At 34.0% G+C, this 21,250-nt stretch overlaps 1 protein-coding gene across 1 annotated transcript; it reads right to left on the bottom strand.

Annotated features, from left to right (window-relative positions):
- Positions 1 to 6,147: 6,147 nt before the first annotated feature.
- On the bottom strand, positions 6,148 to 7,059 carry LOTGIDRAFT_94741 (hypothetical protein; the record flags this gene model as incomplete). Its single annotated transcript, XM_009052634.1, has 1 exon — positions 6,148 to 7,059. A coding segment is annotated over one exon (912 nt), but the record flags the coding sequence as incomplete, so codon positions are not given.
- Positions 7,060 to 21,250: the final 14,191 nt, after the last annotated feature.

Raw genomic sequence — 21,250 nt, 5'->3', positions numbered from 1 at the left:
AAGATGAACCTGTGCACACCCACCCTCACCCCCCCCCCCCCCCCATCTTTCCATTTTATTTTAAAATAGTACAAGAATGAACCTGTGACACCCCTGGAAAAAATTTTTGGCCCGTGCTCGTTTTCCTAGAAATGCCGCTGTAAACTAACAAACGTAAAATACGCCCACATTCTCAGTAATGAAGACGCATCTTGTTTTTATTATTTAATTATTGTTACTGATTGTATAACTTTAATGTTCAGTGGTTTTTGCACATTTCTACATTTTATAATCATTTATATAAATTACAAATATTACTGCTATCAACTACACGTTTTATTGGGTGGGGGAGGCAAAACAGAAAAAAGATTAATTTTCATTTTGTTTCCAGATATAGCTTCGAACAATATGTTCCTATCAAGTACATGTATCATTATTTTGAATTGTTTTGAAATAAAACTAATTTAAAACAACATCCAGTCTCCAAATAGACGTGGTTATTTTTAAACATGGAATCATCAAAGTTCCATTCATCTATCGCTTAATTCCTTTGTTCTATTACAAATTATTTACCAAAAATAAATCCTTATTCGTAGCTTCGTTTGTTTTTGAAAATTGATTGATTCAAAAGAAAGGGAATTTTCATTGACTGGATCTAAAATAGTTTGAATTATTTCTACTTAATATGTGTGGACAGGTTTATGCTCTGCAGGTTTAATCATCACTTAACAACTTCAGCAACCGCGACGCCAATTGGTTACTAAATGACCAATACCAAGCAGGGGAAGGAAGGGGGTTACTTCAGATGGTACCGGTATAGGGTTACAGTATTGTTTAAAATTGTGCGTATGAATAAACGAGATGTATTTAGACACCTCTTTTATGTGATAACTGCAAAAGGACAAGGAAACTCTCCGGCAACACTACTGCAGAAAATCAAATAAAAAATTTTGATCTGAAAATAAATGTAAAGTCATGCCGAAGTAGAAATATTTACACAAAATCAATATATTCAAGAATTATCACGTGTTTCACATTTTTCATCATTTTCAAACATAACAAACATATCGATAACAAAGCTTGTTATTTATTGGCAGTCGTAAATAGTTAATATTTGAAGTATTGTCCTGCCGTGTGTCATTCATCAAAAATCTATTTAAACATCCTTTGACATTTTTATGACATACAACTCACTGGTGTTTTCCTGAATCTATTTTAGGACGAATCACAATAAATAATAGTATTGCTATTTCATATTAAATTGTCAATTTATTATAATTCCGCAGCCTTGTTCTCGAAAACTTAAATAATATAAAATCCAGATTTTAATAAATGCAGTAATCTGATCGGAGGATAAAACAAAATTTTAGTGGTTGACCAATCAGTTGATTGCATCTTCAGTATTCCAGGATAAAACGTTTCAGAACATCTCAGAATTCTCTCTATGACATGACACAAACTCCGCCATCGTCCTAACGCTAATTCACTTAGACTTTATTCATTTGCACGCCGACAAGCGTGTCATTGTGCAGACAGACAGACATCGTACAGTGTGACTTCATCTGATACTCACTGGTCAAAATGTCAGACAGCAAGAGCCATAACAAACGATGAAAGGAACAAAACAATCAGTTATATTGATATTGATATTGTTACCAGCTTATACGTTAAAAAGATAACAAAATCGTTTTTTAATAAACGTCATACCTTCTAAAAGATTTTATCAAAGATTCCAGATATAAAAAGGAAACTATCGCTTTTCAAAGAGGAGTGAGGTAAGAAAAATCACCCTTTCGGAACACCTTGTACCAGTCTGCGATTTTTAAATGTCTTAGACAACTTAGAAGTATGTACTTCAAAAAGGATCAATGAAAATTTTCTACTGTGTAGTCAAAGAAAAATGTCAGTGAAAACCTGCTCATGTTGAGGGGGCTTTAACACAAAAAAGTTTTTTAAAAAATTCAACACGTGTGTACAGATTATGTGAAATATTTTCACGAACGACAATCAGCTGTTGATGTGGGATTAATAAACAAATAAAATATTTTTCTGAACAAACAACTGTATTATGGTCGATTAGGTCTATCACGGTCAATTTACAGCTAGTGACAATCCTTATTCGATATCTGACACCTGGATGGCCTTAGTACATGGTGTGGTAGGATTCTAGATAGGAAACCAGAAGTAAGACTTCATGACTTCACCAAATCTACACTAAAGCATATACTGCAGGTGCCCTCATACCGTAGCGATTACCAGTTGCGTATGGTTGCGAATAATGAAAGTGGCTATGACTTCAAAACGCAACTCTCAATTAATGACAATTATTCTTATTTGCAACCAAACGCAACTGTAGTCGTCCGATTGTTTAGCTCGCACGCAAATGTTTCGTCGACCATATTCCATTTACCAATAAAATATTTAAATGAAATGATTACGTCCTACTTTTTTGAATTAAATATCTAAAGAAATTACACATCATCTTTCTACACCTGTACAACATGAATGCACTCAAGCAAGAATTTCAATATCAAATGGCCATATTGTCCAGTAAAACGTAATGTAAATTAGACCATATTAAAGTGGATGTATGCGCCAATTTATTTGGTATATCTTAAGAATAATCCAAAGAAAAGAAAATGACCTATGAATGTGCATGGCCTATACCACCTTCACAATGTCAAGGTATCCCTAACTTCATCTTATACATAGACTTTTTTACCTTTCTTGATTGGCTTGTACGCTAGTTAATACAGCAAATCAGAGCTCTCGACAGACCATCTGTAAATATTAGCCATAATGTTTACAGCCTTTCAGTGCATTATCTGGCGCACAATCCAATCAAATCGCTGCATTCAGTGATACAAGAACTGTGGCTATTGAAGTCAAGGCATAAGATAAAGATACCATGACCATTGTAAAAATGGATCTATACACACCCACGAGCAGAATAGTAGGAAGTAAAATTCCATTTCATTTTATTTCCAATTAAATATCTAAATGAAATAACTGAGTATAAAAGCAGGATTGATATAAAGTAAGTGAGAATTACTGTATCAATATTATTATTAATTACAACTCAGCGTCAGTGTTTGTTTATCACAATTTTATCTCTTGATTAGTTACAAACTAGTTATTATTCAAATTACATTCTGATATTAGTTAGCAGAAAGTAGATATTAGCAAGTTGGATTGTCCTTGATCCCCCGATTTCCCCTTGTCAGTGATACAGATCAGAGGGGCTGAAAATAGATATTGCTCAAATTACATTGTGATATTAGATAGTAACAAGTTGGATTGTCCTTGATTCCGACTAGAAGCAGTTCCGCCATGACTGCTTTCGAGAAACGGATCTCAGAAATATCAAGGTTAGAAACTATATAATACTCATATTAAATTCTGAAATTACTTAGTAACAAGTGTGTCCTTACTTCAAATACCTCGAATCATGCTCACAGCACTGCTACCACCTTTTCCTTTGAGTATAATTTAGCAAACCAATTTGTATTGAAAGATGCTAGATATCTTGTGTTTGACTTCCTCTGAGCGCACTCTTCGAAATACCACATCATGTTTCTAATAGTCGATCGGTGTTGCAGATATCGCCCACATATAGCTATGTTTCTCCCTAACTAATCATAAACTATGCTTAAGTACATGAATTTCGTGTACTTACATTTTTAATATTTTGTTTATTCTTAAATCGATGCAGATCCTATACCTAAACTTCAAATAGTATTGCGTTGCGTCTTTCCTTTCCTGTTTCTTAACATCAACACAGGGTATATATTGCGCTATTTCCGAGTAGAGATTTGTCAGGATATTACTGCAAGCTCGATGCTCGTGATATGCCAGAAATATTGGTTTCATGTCTAGGAGATCACATCTTAAAGACCATCACAGATTGAGACAACGAGTTTGATTGGAATAAAACTTAAAATGTTTGCAATATAACAATTTTAATGGCTGATCGCAATTCATATCAACAGCAAAAAACGGTGTCTTGGATTTGCACTTATTGGTCTGACATTATACATTGATGGAACCAGGAGCCTGTCGGCGAAATATTCCTAACAAAGGTTGTTCATTTGAGAATTCTTGGTATCATGTATTTAAGATCATCTTTAAGTTAAGATATTCTGACATCAGACTCAAAAAATCTTTTTTTTGGTTATTCATTGCTTGGGTATTTCAGTTATTTTCCTGATTAAGAAACCGAAATTAAAACCGTCTGAAAATCGAGCCATGCCTCAACAAGGAATTATAAGTGCAAAACCAAGAAGACATTACAATGAAGATGTTTGGCACCAACGTCAATCAAACCAAATTCCAAATAGAATATTGCCAAGGAAACACAAGTCCGTCTTACTGACAAATTTAAATTTAATTATTATTTCGTTTCATGTTTCTTACACATTCAATGACTTTGAAAAAAAAAACGAAACGAAACGAAACAAAACAATTAATTAAAAAACGGCAATCAATTTAAATCAAACAAGATCAATCCATCAATTTAGTTTTGAATCAAAAAGATCACATCAACTTCTAAGTTAAAACCAATATAATGTCAAGTTTGAAACCCGATATGGTGCCAAACACCACCACTCAAGAAAAGGTAAAAAAATGACTTAATTCATTCACTCTCTAGAAGATAAATAAGTTAGCGTACTATGGCTGGATATAGCGTAACACTGGCCACCCATTGTCGGTCTTTTCTACAGCTTTGCACACTCAGAAACTTTGTCTCTTTCAATGGCGCTTATTTGTATGTAGAAACAAGCTCCGTTGTTATCAAACGACTTGCAAAAATCTATGCAAAAAGAATGAAGAAATTCAAGAACCTTTTTCGTGCCTTGATCACAAAGGTAGGTAATTGCTTTTAAGATCACGAAATTGTTAAAGGTTTTTTCTGAATTGGAAAAACATTGCTGGCCGACATCTGTTAACAAAACACAATATGTGGCCTGTTACTCTGTACCCAGTCTAGAAGCATACATACATTATAATGATAATATCCGTTGCAAAATCAGGAACACGAGAAACTACATGAGCTTTATATCAAATAAACTAATTTACTTTAAGTTAAATCTACTTGATCTTTGAAGGGTAGTCCGAGTCTAAGTAACCCTTGATTAAGTTTGCCGATATTCCCGTCACAAGAAAAGAACTTCATTATGGAATTTGACCAATTAGCCATCGCTGATATATTTTTCAACGAATCTGATTGATCAGAATCGGTCGTCTGTTAGATCCTAACGCCCAAACTATCCCTGAAATATCGGGGTGTGTGATGTAGGCTTACACAAGAGGTATAGTATACAGACGATGCTTTACCAGCTGATAAATCTCAAATTTCATCTACCCACAATTTTCAATGAGTAAAAACCGCCTGATTTCAAAGTGGTATTGGTAGCTGAAATTGAACTATATCAACTGATAAAGCAAAAATTAAGACGTCTGTATCCATTACACTTCGCTGATATTAGCAACCATAACTATCAAAGGATGCAAGAGATACGACAAATTCTGCTTACGTTTAAAGGGATATAACCATCTAAATATTCACAAAATATGTATCATAATTTTGTTATTATCATCAAATTACCTAATACAGAAAAGTAGGACGTAAAACTCCATTTATTTCATTTCATTTCATTTCGTCAAATTATCTATAAAAAATTCGAAGAGTATATCCCTTTAATTCCACCATTTTTACTGAGAAAATCTAAAGCATACATGGTCTTGGGCGTTCAAAATCAGTCCAACTTAAATACATGGAGGACATTCTTGTGTAAGCCTACCATAAGAGTAAAAAAAGAGTGGTTTTTTGGAAGAGCCGCTAGAAAATTGGAAGATACATTCGTCCTTATTGACACTCTTAAATAGATAAACGTTTTAAATAGAATGCCTGAAGCCACACTTTTAACATTCATTCGTAGTCATAATATCGCAGACAGTTTGCAAACACAGAGACCTTTGAGATGAGATAGAACCAAGCAATCTTCACAGAGACGTGATTTTTTCCGTAAATAATCGCTCTCGGCTGTTCCTTCTATGGTTCGCACCATTTTCCACTAAAGGAGGCGCATATTCCGATTTGTTTATCTTTTTGACAGGTGCGCGGAAACTGTAAGTAGGAGCAGAGTTCTCCAGAACACATTTAGGCAAAATAATTTTACGAAAGGCTTCACGAAATTCTGAGTTAAAAATGCTGTAAATGATGGGATTTAAAGATGAATTGACGTACCCTAACCACGTTAAAATCTTGAACACTAAGGGTTGTATACACGAAGCACAGAATGCAGCGATTAAATTCACAGTAAAAAACGGCAACCAACATAATAAAAACACTCCCATAATAATCCCTAATGTAACGGCAGCTTTATGATCCGAAACTTTAGACGAAACTTTCTTATCCGTTCCGTTCACGTTGAAACGTTCCGCCGTATGCGTCCGTTTAATACTTTCTACGTGTTTGCGAGCGTATAAATACAAGCGACAGTATATTGATATCATTACGATACAGGGTATATAGAAACTGATCGTCGAGGAAACGACTGCATATATAGGATTTAATTCAAAAATACACATGTCTTCGTTTGTCTGGGGGCCAGCCCCTTCACCGGGATCTTGGTGCCACCCCAAATGAATGGGCACGAAAGATATGAGTAGGGATAGAACCCAAACTAAAGAAATAAATAACATAGTTCTCCTACCCGTCATCCAACTTTCATAGCGTAGTGGGTCCTTTATATGTATAAACCTATCCAAACTAATAGCACACAGGTTTAATATGGACGCCGTCGAGCACATAATATCCGCGGATATCCAAATCTTACAAAATACTGCTCCAAATTCCCAAGTACCTTGAATATCATTAGCTAATGCGAAGGTCATCACCAGAACGGCGACGAGTAAATCAGCAATAGCTAAAGACACTATGAATAAATTGGAATTCCTTTTTAATTTCCGATCAGTGAACACAGCCACACAGACGAGAATATTTCCAGATATAGAGATAAAAATCAGAGAAGCCAGGATGACTCCAATTCCCACTTTTTCAGTCAGATTGAAATTCTCGGTTGAGATTTTTTCCGAATTGTTTCCTGGAAAACTTTGTCCGCTTGTATCATGAGGCGAAATGCTGTAAGTTGGAACTGTCCAGTTGGACGCCATCCTTACAGTAATATCGGGAGTAAGCAATCCCTGCCACATCTAAACACATCTGAGCATTGATATCAAGCGATGGTTCCATACCCCATTCGACCGGCCTCACTACCATAGGATAAACTGGCTCAATTGAAACTACCGCCACTAAACGCTTCCAATAATCTGTGATAAATACTTGAGCGGCGAACAGTGCTTGGTGTTTCAGATCGATCTCACGTACTGCCAGACGAGTTATGTTTCTAACAAGTAGTTTCCTTTCCACTTGTCCATTCAATCATCGAGCTATAAGAATGAGACTTTTAAAGTGTTCGATAAGTTAGAAAACTTGTAATCATTCAATAATTAAAGAGATTTTTTAAGTGTTCGATAAGTTACAATACTCGTAATCACTCAATAATTTAAATACATTTTTAACTTCTAAACCTTTTGATTTTTCAAGTGAAGACTTATTGCGACGATCGCTTAGAGTTAAACTGATAACTTTCTGATTCTTCTAACTGATAATATCTTAGTTCACTAGATGGTGATAGTGTAATTTATTGAAACGTTGTTTAATTCCAGAGCAAATACAGATAAAAGTTGTTACTTTTGGTTTATATTGATCCAATATCATTAGATCCCGAAACAAGGAGGAGTTTTACACCCCACTCATTTGCATCTTATTGGATAACGAAATGGCCCAAGAGACTAAATATGCTTTTCGGAAAGTAACTTCTTCACTTTTCATGAATAATGTAATTTCCAGTAACGTTTCGAACACAGGTACTGTAACGTATCACAACGTTATCTGTAGCGTAGCTGTAACGTAACTAAAAAAAATGTTACTTTCCAATAACGTAACGTAGTGTAGTTTTAAACGTAACTGTAATGGCTTATGTCACTGCAACTGCTCGATGACTGGCTCGTCAAAAACATCGCCTTTTTTCCAAACAATGTATATTATTTCTTAGACCAGTCTTACTCCACATAAATGTTTTACTTCAAATAAATTCAAAGTGTGATCTTTTAATTTCTAAAACCGTTATTTTATTGGATTTTCTTTAACTTTCACAAACTGCAAGGTTTTCTATTTCATTACTTCAAGTTTTATTCTGTCTAGCAAGCACTTAAGAGTTTTAAATTAAACATACATAAAGCTGCACATTGTTTCAGTGTCAATATCCTTCATTTCCCAATTACAGCTACTTTACAGTCGCTTTAAAACAGATAGGCTTTTCAGATTCCACACCGATGTGCCTTATTCCAAACTTTATTCACTCAACTTCGAAACTTTTGCAAACTGTTCGTTTCCGAATCACTTCTCTGGCCATTAAAGTCATTAATTTTTCACTAAGTTAAAAGGTTTCAAAAGTTCCTTAAAAGTGACGTCTGAAGATGTTCACAAAATCACTTAATATAGTACTTCAGTCCTATCCGTCACATCGTATCTCGTCACTGATAGTAAGTTATATTAGTAGTATGAAAGTGTGAGAAGTAGCTGTGAACAACTTCAATGGAGAAATAACACAGTTGAATCTATAACTGACTCTATATATTACTAATATCAATCAATCTGGCCATTCAGCGACAGCGAGAGAGAGGGAGGGCGTTCGACAGGTGCTTTATACTAGTTTATTAAAGGTAGACTATTCTTCATAGCTATTCATATACAACATTTCTTCACCACTCGTTAAGATGCCCTCACAAAGATATGAATGGACAATGTAAGGTGTCCGATGTGGTGTACGGTGTCGAATTATCGTTACAGAAGAAAGAAGGAGAAGAATATCATGGCCGCATCGTTGCAGGACACATAAGCCAAGTATCTGCTTCTTGTGTCTACACCTACACCACAACGGACGTCCTATCTCGACTATTGTCAACCAAAATCAAACGGTTTCAACATATTGTATTGGCATGCTGTAACAGGATCACTTTCATTTGCTCGACAATGAAGCAGATGGTGACATATGAATATCTTTGAATTCGAAGAGACCGAAGCAGCATATATCTTGGCCAATTAATCAATGTTTGGGTGTGTCCAAGGAGCTTTAATGCACCATTGGAATTCCTCTTGAGTACTTGACATGTTCTACCTCTATCACATCTATCTTAAACGTGCTTCTGAGTCTATCTCATCCATCTTAAACGTGATTGAAACTAAATTGTAGGTAGAACTCACCTGTTCTGCATGTTTTTTATATCAAATGATCTTACGAGAGGTGGTAGGTGCAGTTGTAATGAATTCTTATCAAGAAGTCGAGAGGTGCAGAGATTTACGAATCAGATAGATACATTGATTTCAGATTGGTATGCAGCATTATCTTCATGAAAGAGAACACAGAAACACTTTGTTTCGTGTCTTCGTGTAAGAAAGGGAAACTCCAAGAATAATCCAACCTACGCCCATGGTCCATTAAGGCGAACCTATCTATATCCCAGGAGCTCCAGCAGCATCAAATTAAAACAGATTGGCCGTGGCTCACTGGGTTTGTTCGTATGTTCAGGGCTCATTCCTAACATAGGTAAACATATACCTGACTTTTATATCTAGTTTGTAAGTGTTGCAGTTTGAAGAGCTGACATAGAAAAGTGTAGTCGTTTGGATCGACATTAAACATCATATGATACAGCCTGTGTACGTTAAAGATCCCTCCTTGACGGTTGGAATAGCAAACAAAATCACATCATATCAGCTGTAGCGTGGTGTGGGTAGTACTTTTAAAACAGAGACAATAGGGTTATTTTATTAAATCAAAAAGTCGTAAAGCAAGCTGTTAAACTTTACAACTAAATATAGGAAAAAACTATTGAAAATGTAATTAGTTGTAATATAGTTCTATATTTAATATAGTGAATTAATTCTATTTCAATACAGAAGTTTACTGACTTACTGAGAGGTCACTAGGTTGTTTGACCTTGAGAATACCCATAAAAGCGTGGTTTAATTCAGCTACAACTCGACTACAGCTGTCATAAATATTAAATATGGAATAAGCATAGCTTTATAGCATCTGTCAGCTTTGTGTAGTTCCACAGAGCATTGCATTGACCAACCCAGTTGCATAGTATCATAAAGTGTTTGTAAAAGAAATAACATGTCCTACAAATCATATCAAATCACTACACCAATGCAGAATACATTAATGAGATTTCTAGTAAACTTTAACAAGTTGTCATTTAAATCGGCTAGATGATAAAGAATACCAAAAGTCCTAGCATTGTAAGCTTTTTTGGCCCTTCTGAGGGATGTGTACGTGAGAAATTATGTCTTGGATCGACGTCTAGTAGTCCAGAGAGTTAGTAATCCAACACAATGTTAAAGAGATTGTAAAGAGGTTTTTTCTAACATTTTTATGAGTATAAGGGACACCTTCTATTTGGGAAATCATTCAAATTCTTCATCCGATAAGCGTGGTTCCAGCAACTTCAGAGAGAGTTAACTGGAAATGATGCAATGTCTTTGTATGTTATTATGTACTTCAACACTTCGATAAGTAAAAGCGTACGCGAATTATTGTTGGTATCCTGGGATTTCCCCATTGTACACTGCATGATGTTACGCTTAAATATAAGTCTAAACGATACAAAACAGTTGGAAATCAAGCGATGTTATCAGACCCCCTCGTTGAATCGTGTTGTGTTCTGTCACAAGGACATAAATTATGAGATATTCTAAAAACCTTATTCTTAGGCAACGGGAGAGATAATGGTTGTCTTATTCGGCTTCAATTTTAGTAGTTTTATCAGAAGGTAATTATCCTAGTGGAAGCAATCACAATAATATTGGTACACTATTACACAATTAGCTAATATCTACTTCTTCTACTAGTTACTTGGAATGTCCATCACGGAATGGTTGGTCAATCTATAAAGCTGCTGGAGGTAATGGTCTACTTATTACAATGGACAGCGTGGCTGTTGGTACTAAACGCGCTGAGATTAAAGTGTGTTACGAGGTCGCGAATTGTTTAGTGCCACTACTCTCATATCTGAAGCCTGAAAACCAAGCCATAGGCACCATTTTGTTGTTTTTGTCGCCTATGTTGACATCTCACAAAAGAAATTTGTCGTTGTAAAAAAATATGATTCATCTGTCAGTCCTGACGCATGTTACTCGAAACGTACCATGGTCTCGCCAAAGATTTGGAGTGGGAAGGGCTTTAGATACCAGCCATGTTTCTCGTGCTTAGATAATTGGTAAGACTTTGAAGCAATCATTGAAAGTAATAAGCCGTAAATTAGGTAGGCAGAAGAAGCAGGAATCAACACAAAAAAACATGTTAGATCTGTTCAAATTAGGGATTGTAACCATATTATTATCATCCTCGGTTTCAGCCTCAGTATTATTTTGACGCGTTGACAAGTCTTAGTGTATGTGTGTCTTTCAGTCTATGACCTGTATCTGTCAGAATTTTTATTGAATTTTAAGATAAGTATATTGATGTATTGATGACACATATGAACAGGTGAGAATATCAACTGTATATTTATATTTATATACACTCTCTATTTATTGTTATATATACTAGACATTTTTTAATATACTCTATGTTTATTGCTGGTTGTTTATTACAATTTTTTTTATTATATTTTACTTTTTACTTTTATGGCGCCAATTTTTTCCGGTTTTTATTAGATTTGATTGGGAAACAATATAGCAAAATAACAATTTTTGATCAATTTTTGAATTGGAGATGTACGCGAATTCAGAATAACTTTATCTCTGAAAAGCCTACCCCAATGATAAACTCAATAGCAGAATGGCATCTGGTGTTAGTCAAATCTGTTTAATAAGATATGCGAACTCGCTGAAATAAGATATTTCGCTCCGAAAATAGACGCAGAAAGAAATCGGGTATTTTTTTAGGACGATCATGAACCGATTCTCTCGTAACACCAGCCACACTAATTCAATATATTGAATAACGATTTAAAACGTTTTAAGCAAGCTTTTAAAAGTCATGTAACCTACTTTTTGTTTAAGAGAAAAAAAGTTACCAACCAGATGTGATAAAGTCAATAAAACCAATCAATAATAGTAGATCGATTATCTTTTCTTTGACTGAAAGCTGATATTGGCCCACTTTGGGAAAATACTTTTTTTGACCACAACAAAGTAACGATATATAGATTCCAGTGGAAACCAAAAACGACTTGAAGCTATTCTAGTACCACCGGCACCAAATGCGGCGCTCCTACCTCTCAGTCTCTCTCGTGAGGCTGTTATCGGTACCAAATCCCAAACCATTACATACTAAACTCTTACAAAATCAGCAATTCTAATTACTTTCATCTTAAAATCATTATTAATAATTGGATTTGACGGGTTAGATACAGAATACGTATGGGCTCATTTGATTGTTGTCACCTTTAAGATGACCTTTGATCTATGGTTTAGATTGACATCTTTCTTTTTGGGACCATTTCTATTATCGAAATAATTTATATTGAAAAATATTCAATACAACACAGGTGTCTATAAATCAATAAATCCGATCAATAAATATCGATCACTTGAAGATATTGATTAACATCAATATTACCACATTTGTTACATCGAGATAGTTTTTTTTACTTCCGCTGACACCCCCATTTATTAGCTGATCTAATTAGCCGTGAGTTGGACAAGAATCGATTGAAGAGTTTTGAGTAAAAAAGACAGAGATCGTTAAATGGCAGTTTAAAATCAATAAAAATTGAAAAACTAAATACCTGATGTAGGGTAGTAGGTCTTCACGCTTTCTCTCACTGACGTCTCAAACTGCAGGGAGAACTATGTTCGTATGGATGAAAGATTGAATGAATGGACGAATGAAGAAAGAGAATGCAGTGGGAAGGTATTCGAAAGAAATAAAGAATGAATGAAGGAAATAACGAACGAACAGATGCATGGATGCACAAATGAACGAACAAACGCAAAATTGAACGAGCGAACGAACGAAGAAACTAAAGAAAGAACGAACGAGCGAACGAATGAAACTTCTTGCTCATTCAACTTAATACTTCACTGTACGAGTACAATTCCTGACAAAAAGCTCCTCATGCCACGTGATCAATTTAGAAAGAAATTTGGGTCTAATTCAATCAACAAAGGGAAGTAATCAGTGCAATAAAGGGGAGATAATGAGATTAAAAGAATATTAATGCAATCATAGCCATAAAGAAATGTTTAATATGATAGAAATATATTTATGAGTTTTATGGAAGTTGTTACTCCGTGAATTAAGATGGCGAGGAAGAAGGCGTTCAAACGGCTAGAGAATCATCAATTTTGTTCTCTAAAGTCATGATATATGGCGGAAACTGTAATGATTTAATGAAACATGATCCGTACAATTTTCTCGTGATCTAATTCGATTAGAAATATAGGTGATTTATGATTTATTTTGAGTAAAGACTACAATAAATAAAAACCTTCACTTTCGACATATAAACCTGTACAATAGCTGCCTATATAAATCATATAAATTCTATATAGTAAGGCTTCCAGAAAAAGGAATACATGTATCTAGCAACATTTACAGATGACCCTTCAGCTTTTTTAAAGATTCGATTTTTTCCTCAAACTTTTATTTCCAGGTTTCTGAGATAGGGGAGATAATTGTGAACTGAACATTAGACACAATTTGTGTAAATAGAACAAACATGTGTGAAACATGCAAATCATAATTTTTTAACCCACTATGGTAGTGTGGGTATTAAAGACAGACAAGAACATACGTTGTCACGTTAATAGGACTACAGACCGAAGGCGTGAATCTGCCTCGTCCACCCCCTCCTCTATTTCCTAGGCCAACTATCGAGGGGTCTTTAACGTGTATATCGACTCCGAACAACTAGAAACTCTGTTCCCGTTCAGCCCCCTCCGCCATGATTTTCTGACAGAGGAACACTGGGTTGAAATAGGTATTATGATGACCTATATCGGAATCTAAACCTAAGGATTGATCGAAACAGACATTCAAAGTTACATATGAAGTGATTTATATCGTTTTGACAGAAAGTAATTTCATCGTTTAAAACTCGATTTGAACACGACATTTAATAGTTGTATTGTAAGATTGATGAAGAGGATAGGGTCGCTAAAATCTGGACCATAAAATGACAACATCCCAAAATAACCAATCACATTTAATGTCATTTCCGGTTTCAAACAGCATTGACTGAGTTTCAACTTCCGGTACAGACATAATATGCCAAATCCAAGATGGAAGAAGCATAATGTTAGTCTCGAACAAATTGGTCTTTTTTACAAATGTAGAACACGAGACACAAGTAGTGGAAAACTCGGTTATCAAAATTCAACCTAAAATTAAAGAGCCAAAACATAGTATATTCCTCGATCGACAAGTCTCTTAACAATTACTATGAATTCAAGCATACATTTAGTATGCATTTAATCCAACTCGCGGTAAAATAAGGCCAAAAGGAATTTCCACAAACAGATTTTGCTTATAATGCTCTAATGACAACACTGTGTATTTTCAAAAATGCTGAAGAACTTTTGGCGAAAAGAAAAAAAAACTAGAAAATTGGAAGAATAAATGCCTTTAAAACTTGTTGATAATGTAGAAGGATTAACACCGTGACTTTAAAACCAGACATAAAAAAATCGAGATAAATATTTCTTATACAGAGATGAAAATCAACAAAAAAAAACCATATAAGTAATGCTTCCTGTAGAAAGAAAAATGGACGGATGCAACGTACATTTCATTTGTGTACATTCAGAAAAATGTTTTAAAAATACTGAATACAAAACATTCATGGCAATAGGGAATTCAACCTATAAAGTCGAATGTCCCGGAGCATGTCTGTGCCTTTTAACTTTGATTCCTAATTTCATGCCGGTTGGACTCAGACATGTTTAATGGTTCTAGAGGGAGGGTTCATAAAATATCGAATAAGATTTGATATCAAATACCAAGATTTTCTGATTCTCATTTCGCTTTTTAGCAAATCATTTTCTTCCTCTGAGAATTTATCTTATCTTTATGTAGTTTAACGAAAGGAAATAAAACAAATTGCTTTCTGCAATTCAGATTTGTAAAGAATTAAATATTGTCTCTTTCTAAACCATTTTGCAATCTGTTTAGTTTCTGTTTTTGATTCACAATCTTTTTTGTTTTTCTAAAGGACGAATGATTTTTAGAAAATTGACCTCACGAATAACAAATGCGGATCACAGTCTGAAATCGGAATAATAGAGTGCTCTGGTACATTGGACGTCTATAATGAAAAAGAGAAGACTGGGTGAGTGTGTAATCTGGTATTGCATACAAGAAAGGGAGAGAAGGGGAGACTGTAGCCATGATATTCCGGCTGCTGAATGACTTTACATCTAGGCCACTCCCTCCTCTGTCCCGTTAACTGTTGTCCCATGTTTTCGAGAGAGGCATAACTAGAAGATATGCTGCAGTCTCAAAAGTAAGTCCGACTCAGAAAAGATGCCATGATTTAAATACATTCTTCATTATCTTTTAAAAGAAATCCGAAGATTTTAAAATATTGTTAAAACAGGTGCAATAAAACTATATAATTGAATCTACAGAGAAATATTCATTAAAAAATGAGTAATAATTATACAAGCCTGTAGGTATTACTGTACTTTAGAGCATCTACTAGACAGTAAACAATTTCTAAACGAATATTTGTAGGACATATAGAAGTAGGAAGGTTAACATCAAAAACACAAGGTATGGATATACTACTTCTTCATTTTTACTTGGTAACGTTACCTGTATGTGTTTCGAAACGTGGTATGTAATAATCCGAGAAGTATATCCATATGTCTTGTGTACTTTATTTGAAACTGTTTAAATGGAAGTGTGTAAGCTATATAGAGTGTGAAATTTTAAAGGGAAAGTTTGTACCAGTTTTATAGAGAGTAAATGTTCTCCCAGTGTTCAATGATTTTACTGCTTGTAGGTATTTAATATTGTGAAGCGAAATTTGGGTTTTCTATTAGAGTATTCCATGTTTCACGAACTTCCCTTGTGTGTAAATGTGTTAAAATTAGTCCGATGTTCAACTATTCATATTATCCGCAACCTTGTTTCAAGTATCACCAGAAAGCGACTCATAGTTTGACAGTTAGCTGGCTTCGAAGAATCAGACTTTCACAGAAAACGTTGATAAAACTTCTTTCACCAAGAATATTTAAAAAAAAATAAGTTGTTTAAACGTCTAGACCTTGAATAAAAACCTGACAAAGACACTAACAAGCAAATCTATCATTACAACTCCAAAATGAACGGTCCGAATTGAAAGATTTTTTTAAAAACCAAATTCAAGTTTTCATTAAATCATTTTCGAGTAGTAAAGAGTTTTCTGAGTAATTTCACATGATTATGCTGTCAAAATCAGGTTAACCTACCTCTTGACCTTGGCAATATAAGTAATGTAATGAGATAAAATGGTCAGATTTTCTAAGTTGAAATTACTCGATTTTCAGAAGATTTTAAAGGAAATCGACCACACTCCATTAGCGTTAATTTTCCGATGAGGATTAATCAGATGGAATATAAAGCTAAATTCTTATAGCGGGTCTAACTATATTGTTGGGTTCTTTGCCCTGCTAGACATAAATAAATATTTCTAAAGGTCACTTTTACATGAATATTGGTAGTTTTCAATGCAAATGCCTAATGTATAAATATATTTTTCAGTTATATTTTGAATATGAGATGAATATATTTAATAAGCATTAGGAGCCATATCGACCTGTCGACTCATAAGTTGTAGAGTATTGTATAAGGCTAGTGACACTTAAAAGTAGGTTTATCGTACAGTCCTTACAATTCACACGTTGGTGGTTATAGGACAGTGTACCTCCTATAAAAAAAAGTTTATATTTAGCCTATATAAACGTCTTTCGAAAGTGTAGCGAAAAGAGTTCTGCTGTACTTAGTCTTAGTGGTATATTCTAGTTTTATCTATATAAGCATTAAAAGGTGTCTTGTGTGTATCCTAATAACATAAGATGTTGAACGGTGAATCCCCTTTAAATATATTGATTAAGAATTTGGGAGTAGTGTATATAGACGTCTATCAGTCAGTTTGATTCAATTACTATCTATTCATACCTAATATTCCCTACTAAATCATAACTGTCTATAGCTTTATATTTCTTCTTCTATAGTCAGTCAGATTCACATTAACTCTTCATTTATTATACAGATTAACTGTTTATACACCTACACCTTATATTGCCTTTAAGGTTTATAATGTTTGGTTACGTAAACTCAAATTGTGTTTAAATCTTAAATATTTTTTTAAGAGTCATTTATACACTTGTGAAGTTTAAAAACATCAGTTCGAAATAAACTGAAATTTTCTTATATAGATACATTAATTCTAAATTGCCTTAATCTAAAATAATTTCTTCATCAAAATTCATTCATCAACTTTTAATTCATTATACAGTTGTAAAGTTTGATAACATAAATTCGAAATTTCCTGAACATTTCATTAAAATTACTTTGAATTATTTACAGATATAATCACTAAACAAATTTATATGATGTTTTTATTTTTAACTGTTGATATTATATCAATCAAATGTAATCTATCAAAGATTGCATCACTTCATTTTTTATCATAGATATTTATCTTTTCACAAAATCAATACCAAATCTTTATTTTTTTTCTTACAAAGAATGATTTAGTCGTAAGAAAAATAACAAACTGGTTCGACGCTATTATTTCCTTTCATTACCCCTTATTTGAATCTGTATTTTGTGTATATTCCGATTTCTATCGATGTAGAATCATCTAAAAATGAATTACTACGTACTTTGATAAATAGAAACAAAAATCAGACATGGTTCATTCAGTGTAAATATGGCAAAGAAAATTGTATTCAAATTCCCTGGAGTAGTCCTGTGCTTTGAATATGTAAAGCGAATGGCGATGGTAGATTTTGTGCTGATCCCTAATGCGTTTCACAGACTTATCCAACTGAGAAATATTCTCTACAGTAATAAATATTCCTTCGAAAACTGTATATATATAATGTTACTATCACTAAATCTGACTTCGGCAGTGGATATTGGCAATTCAAATTAGTCTATTTCAATTTCAATATGAATTATAATGAAGAAAAAAATGTTTCAATCGCATTGTATGTGCTTATTTATTTAAAACGGCCACTTTGGAAACCTTACACCTTGTTATTGACCTTGAATTTGTCATATTTGCTCATTATACCAGTTGACCAAGCTGTAAAGGGGTAAGTAAAATTAAAACTACTTGTTTGATGACTGTCACATACGCTTTATCACATAAGGCTCTTACACACACTTAGCTTTAGTGGAATTGCAGGAAGCACAGACGAATGATTGGAAATGGATATGGAATGGTGAAAATTGATGCTATCAGTTTACCCCTCATACATTAAAAATTTAGAAAACCTTTTTACAATCTCTTTAATATAAGGGATTGTTTTACCTATATCAAACATGATACAAGTTAAATCACATTGAATCACAGATAGTGTTCATTGGTAATCAGCCAGTAATGTTCAACAAATCCACTAAAGGATCCAATGATATTGGTAATGTCTATAATCTATCTACCTTTCTGTACACAAAAAACTACATTGATGCTCAGTTACGATACCTTTTGATTAAAGAGTAACCTTATTCGTTCATTTATTTATTTATTCTTCATCCATAGTGGCTCAACTACCATAAGGCCCCGAGAGCATGTGATAAAAAATCCTTGGGGAGGGGCCCCAACCCAGTAATGTCCACGGGCCACCACTCATCAAGTTAAGCTACTGTTCATGTAATCAATTATTGATTTATAAACAAATACTCCCCTTAAATTTAAATCAGAGGTTTTCAATCTATTTTGTATGTGTCCCCAAATAGAATCAGCATGGATATGATGTCCCCAAATACCGAAACTGTATCTATGATTGGATATGATTGTGTTTAGTGTAGTCATCATATGAGATGTTATATATATTGTAGTTGGAAAGTTTTTATTTTTCACAGCATGTCACGAGTTCAAATGTCTCCACCTTGGGACATGTCCCTGTGGTTGAAAACCTACGATTTAAATGGTACAGAAAAGTAGGACGTAAAACTCCATTCATTTCACTACAAAAAATATTATTGTTATTATCCAAAATACCCAGACAACGTTCTTCAATAGATGTTTCAAAAAGACATATTTATTTTAGGAACTTCAAAACAAAACAATAATGAGTCGCATATTAGTCTACAATTATAGTAAATAAAACTAGGAAATATTTATTGAATATGTCAAAACGAAATAACTGAAATAGTTTAATAGTAAACTCGTAAATACATCATTTATCAAACGACATATTTATGCAGATAGTAAAACAAATTTCACGATATACGTCAATTACGCTGGCTTCTACGCACGAGAAGACGTACGGATTGCGTCAGACGTATTAAACTATAGAAGGATCGCTAGACATTGATTAATTTGACCTTTCCGGACACGCATTTCCGGTGATGTACTTCCGGTCATGAGTTCCGACCACAAATATTCCGACAGTTTGACAAATTATTTCACATAATGTCTTTACAGTGGAAAGTGTTATCCCGATGCGAAATGATTATACGTTTAACGTAGGCTAATGTTGCCGTCCTATCAGTAACAACCTTCCCTTATTGCTCATACATGAATTACTCGTCGTCAGTAAACGTTTTATTTCATTGAAAGTTGACAAAAAACGAAAACGTGATAAAAGTAAAATAAAAGTACTTGGCTGAGAACGACTTGAGAAACATGTCAAAACGTTGCACTAAACTTATACCAGTTATTGATCCCCCACAAAGTGTATATATAATTATATGGAAATGAGTTGAGAAGAGAGGAACTTTATATTTGTGCGAAGAAGGATCTGACCCAAGCATTAACATAGCAACTTACAGGGTCAATGGCATTTAAATTGACCGGTTCACCATTCGTTTGACCATTTATGCTTTACTTTTATTTTTTTGAGCCAATCAGTAGAAGTGTACATTCAAAACCATGTGTATCCATAATTATTATTTGAATGTTAAAATGACGACTTGTCATTTCTTGAGACACTGCCATACTAAAAAGCCATATAAAGAAATAGACAGTGAAATTAACCCCCGACAGTGGCGAATCTGTCCCTTTAAATGGTGTAGCTTACATATACATTGTGTCTATTATGTCTTACAAGGCCAATAGAATTCAACTCAAGATCAATTAATTTGTGATAGTCTGGATACAAGAGAGAAGGAAGTAAAATTCAACAGACAATAACAGTGTGGTGAATATTAATCAGAAACAATAGAAAACAACGGGAACTGTACTTTCAAAGTTACTGTTTTTAACTTTAATCTAATAGTCTCAAGTCATTGAAAGGCATCATTCAATTACTTCATCTTCACTTCCCATTCATGATCTGACAAGATTCTTTTTTAAATCGTGTTCTGAGGAATTTGGGCCAAGTAGCATCAACAGTAAATTGGGATAAGTTATGCTAACTCAAAGGCACTGCTAAAAATGGATAGATGATACCAGTTAATGTTTAACAATGAATATTCTAGCAGAATGCTCTCACATAATGAAAAAATCTTTAAAGAACAAGGCATTTGATTGGTTAAGTAGTATTTAATGGTCTATAACAGGAGACGCCATACAATATCGTCGGATCATGGGTGATAAGTGGAATCATACGCAGAATTCAAAACAAAAAACGAAATTTGAAGATTGGCATCAGTTGGGGTGTCATTGAACTTCTTGGACATTGAAATTGAATTGGTTGTCGTTTCCAAGAATCAATCATTTACTTGGTTTCTTTGATGTCGTCATGGTTATATTCCTGCAAATATAACGATGGTATATATCAAACTTGCCCCAGGAGAATTTTGAGTAAATTATAAAGAAAAAGGTTAAGTGCCATTAATTGAAATAAGTGAAAGAAAAATTTTAGTTTATGAAATGTTTTGATTGCCCTGAAGACAGTAGAGTAATGAAAATGACCAAAATATTAGAAATAGTAAGGAATTAATGAGTGGTCGAATGAAAAGTTGATGACGTCTATAATGATCTTGGACCCATCATCTAAATGACTTCAACACGCAATATCTGTTGGCAAGTTCTAGGA

The sequence above is a fragment of the Lottia gigantea genome (assembly GCF_000327385.1).
Source record: "Lottia gigantea unplaced genomic scaffold LOTGIsca_19, whole genome shotgun sequence".
NCBI classification, from domain to species: Eukaryota; Metazoa; Mollusca; class Gastropoda; family Lottiidae; genus Lottia; species Lottia gigantea.
The sequence above is the reverse complement of the archived record's forward strand: the minus strand, read 5'-3'. Positions and strand labels throughout refer to the sequence as shown.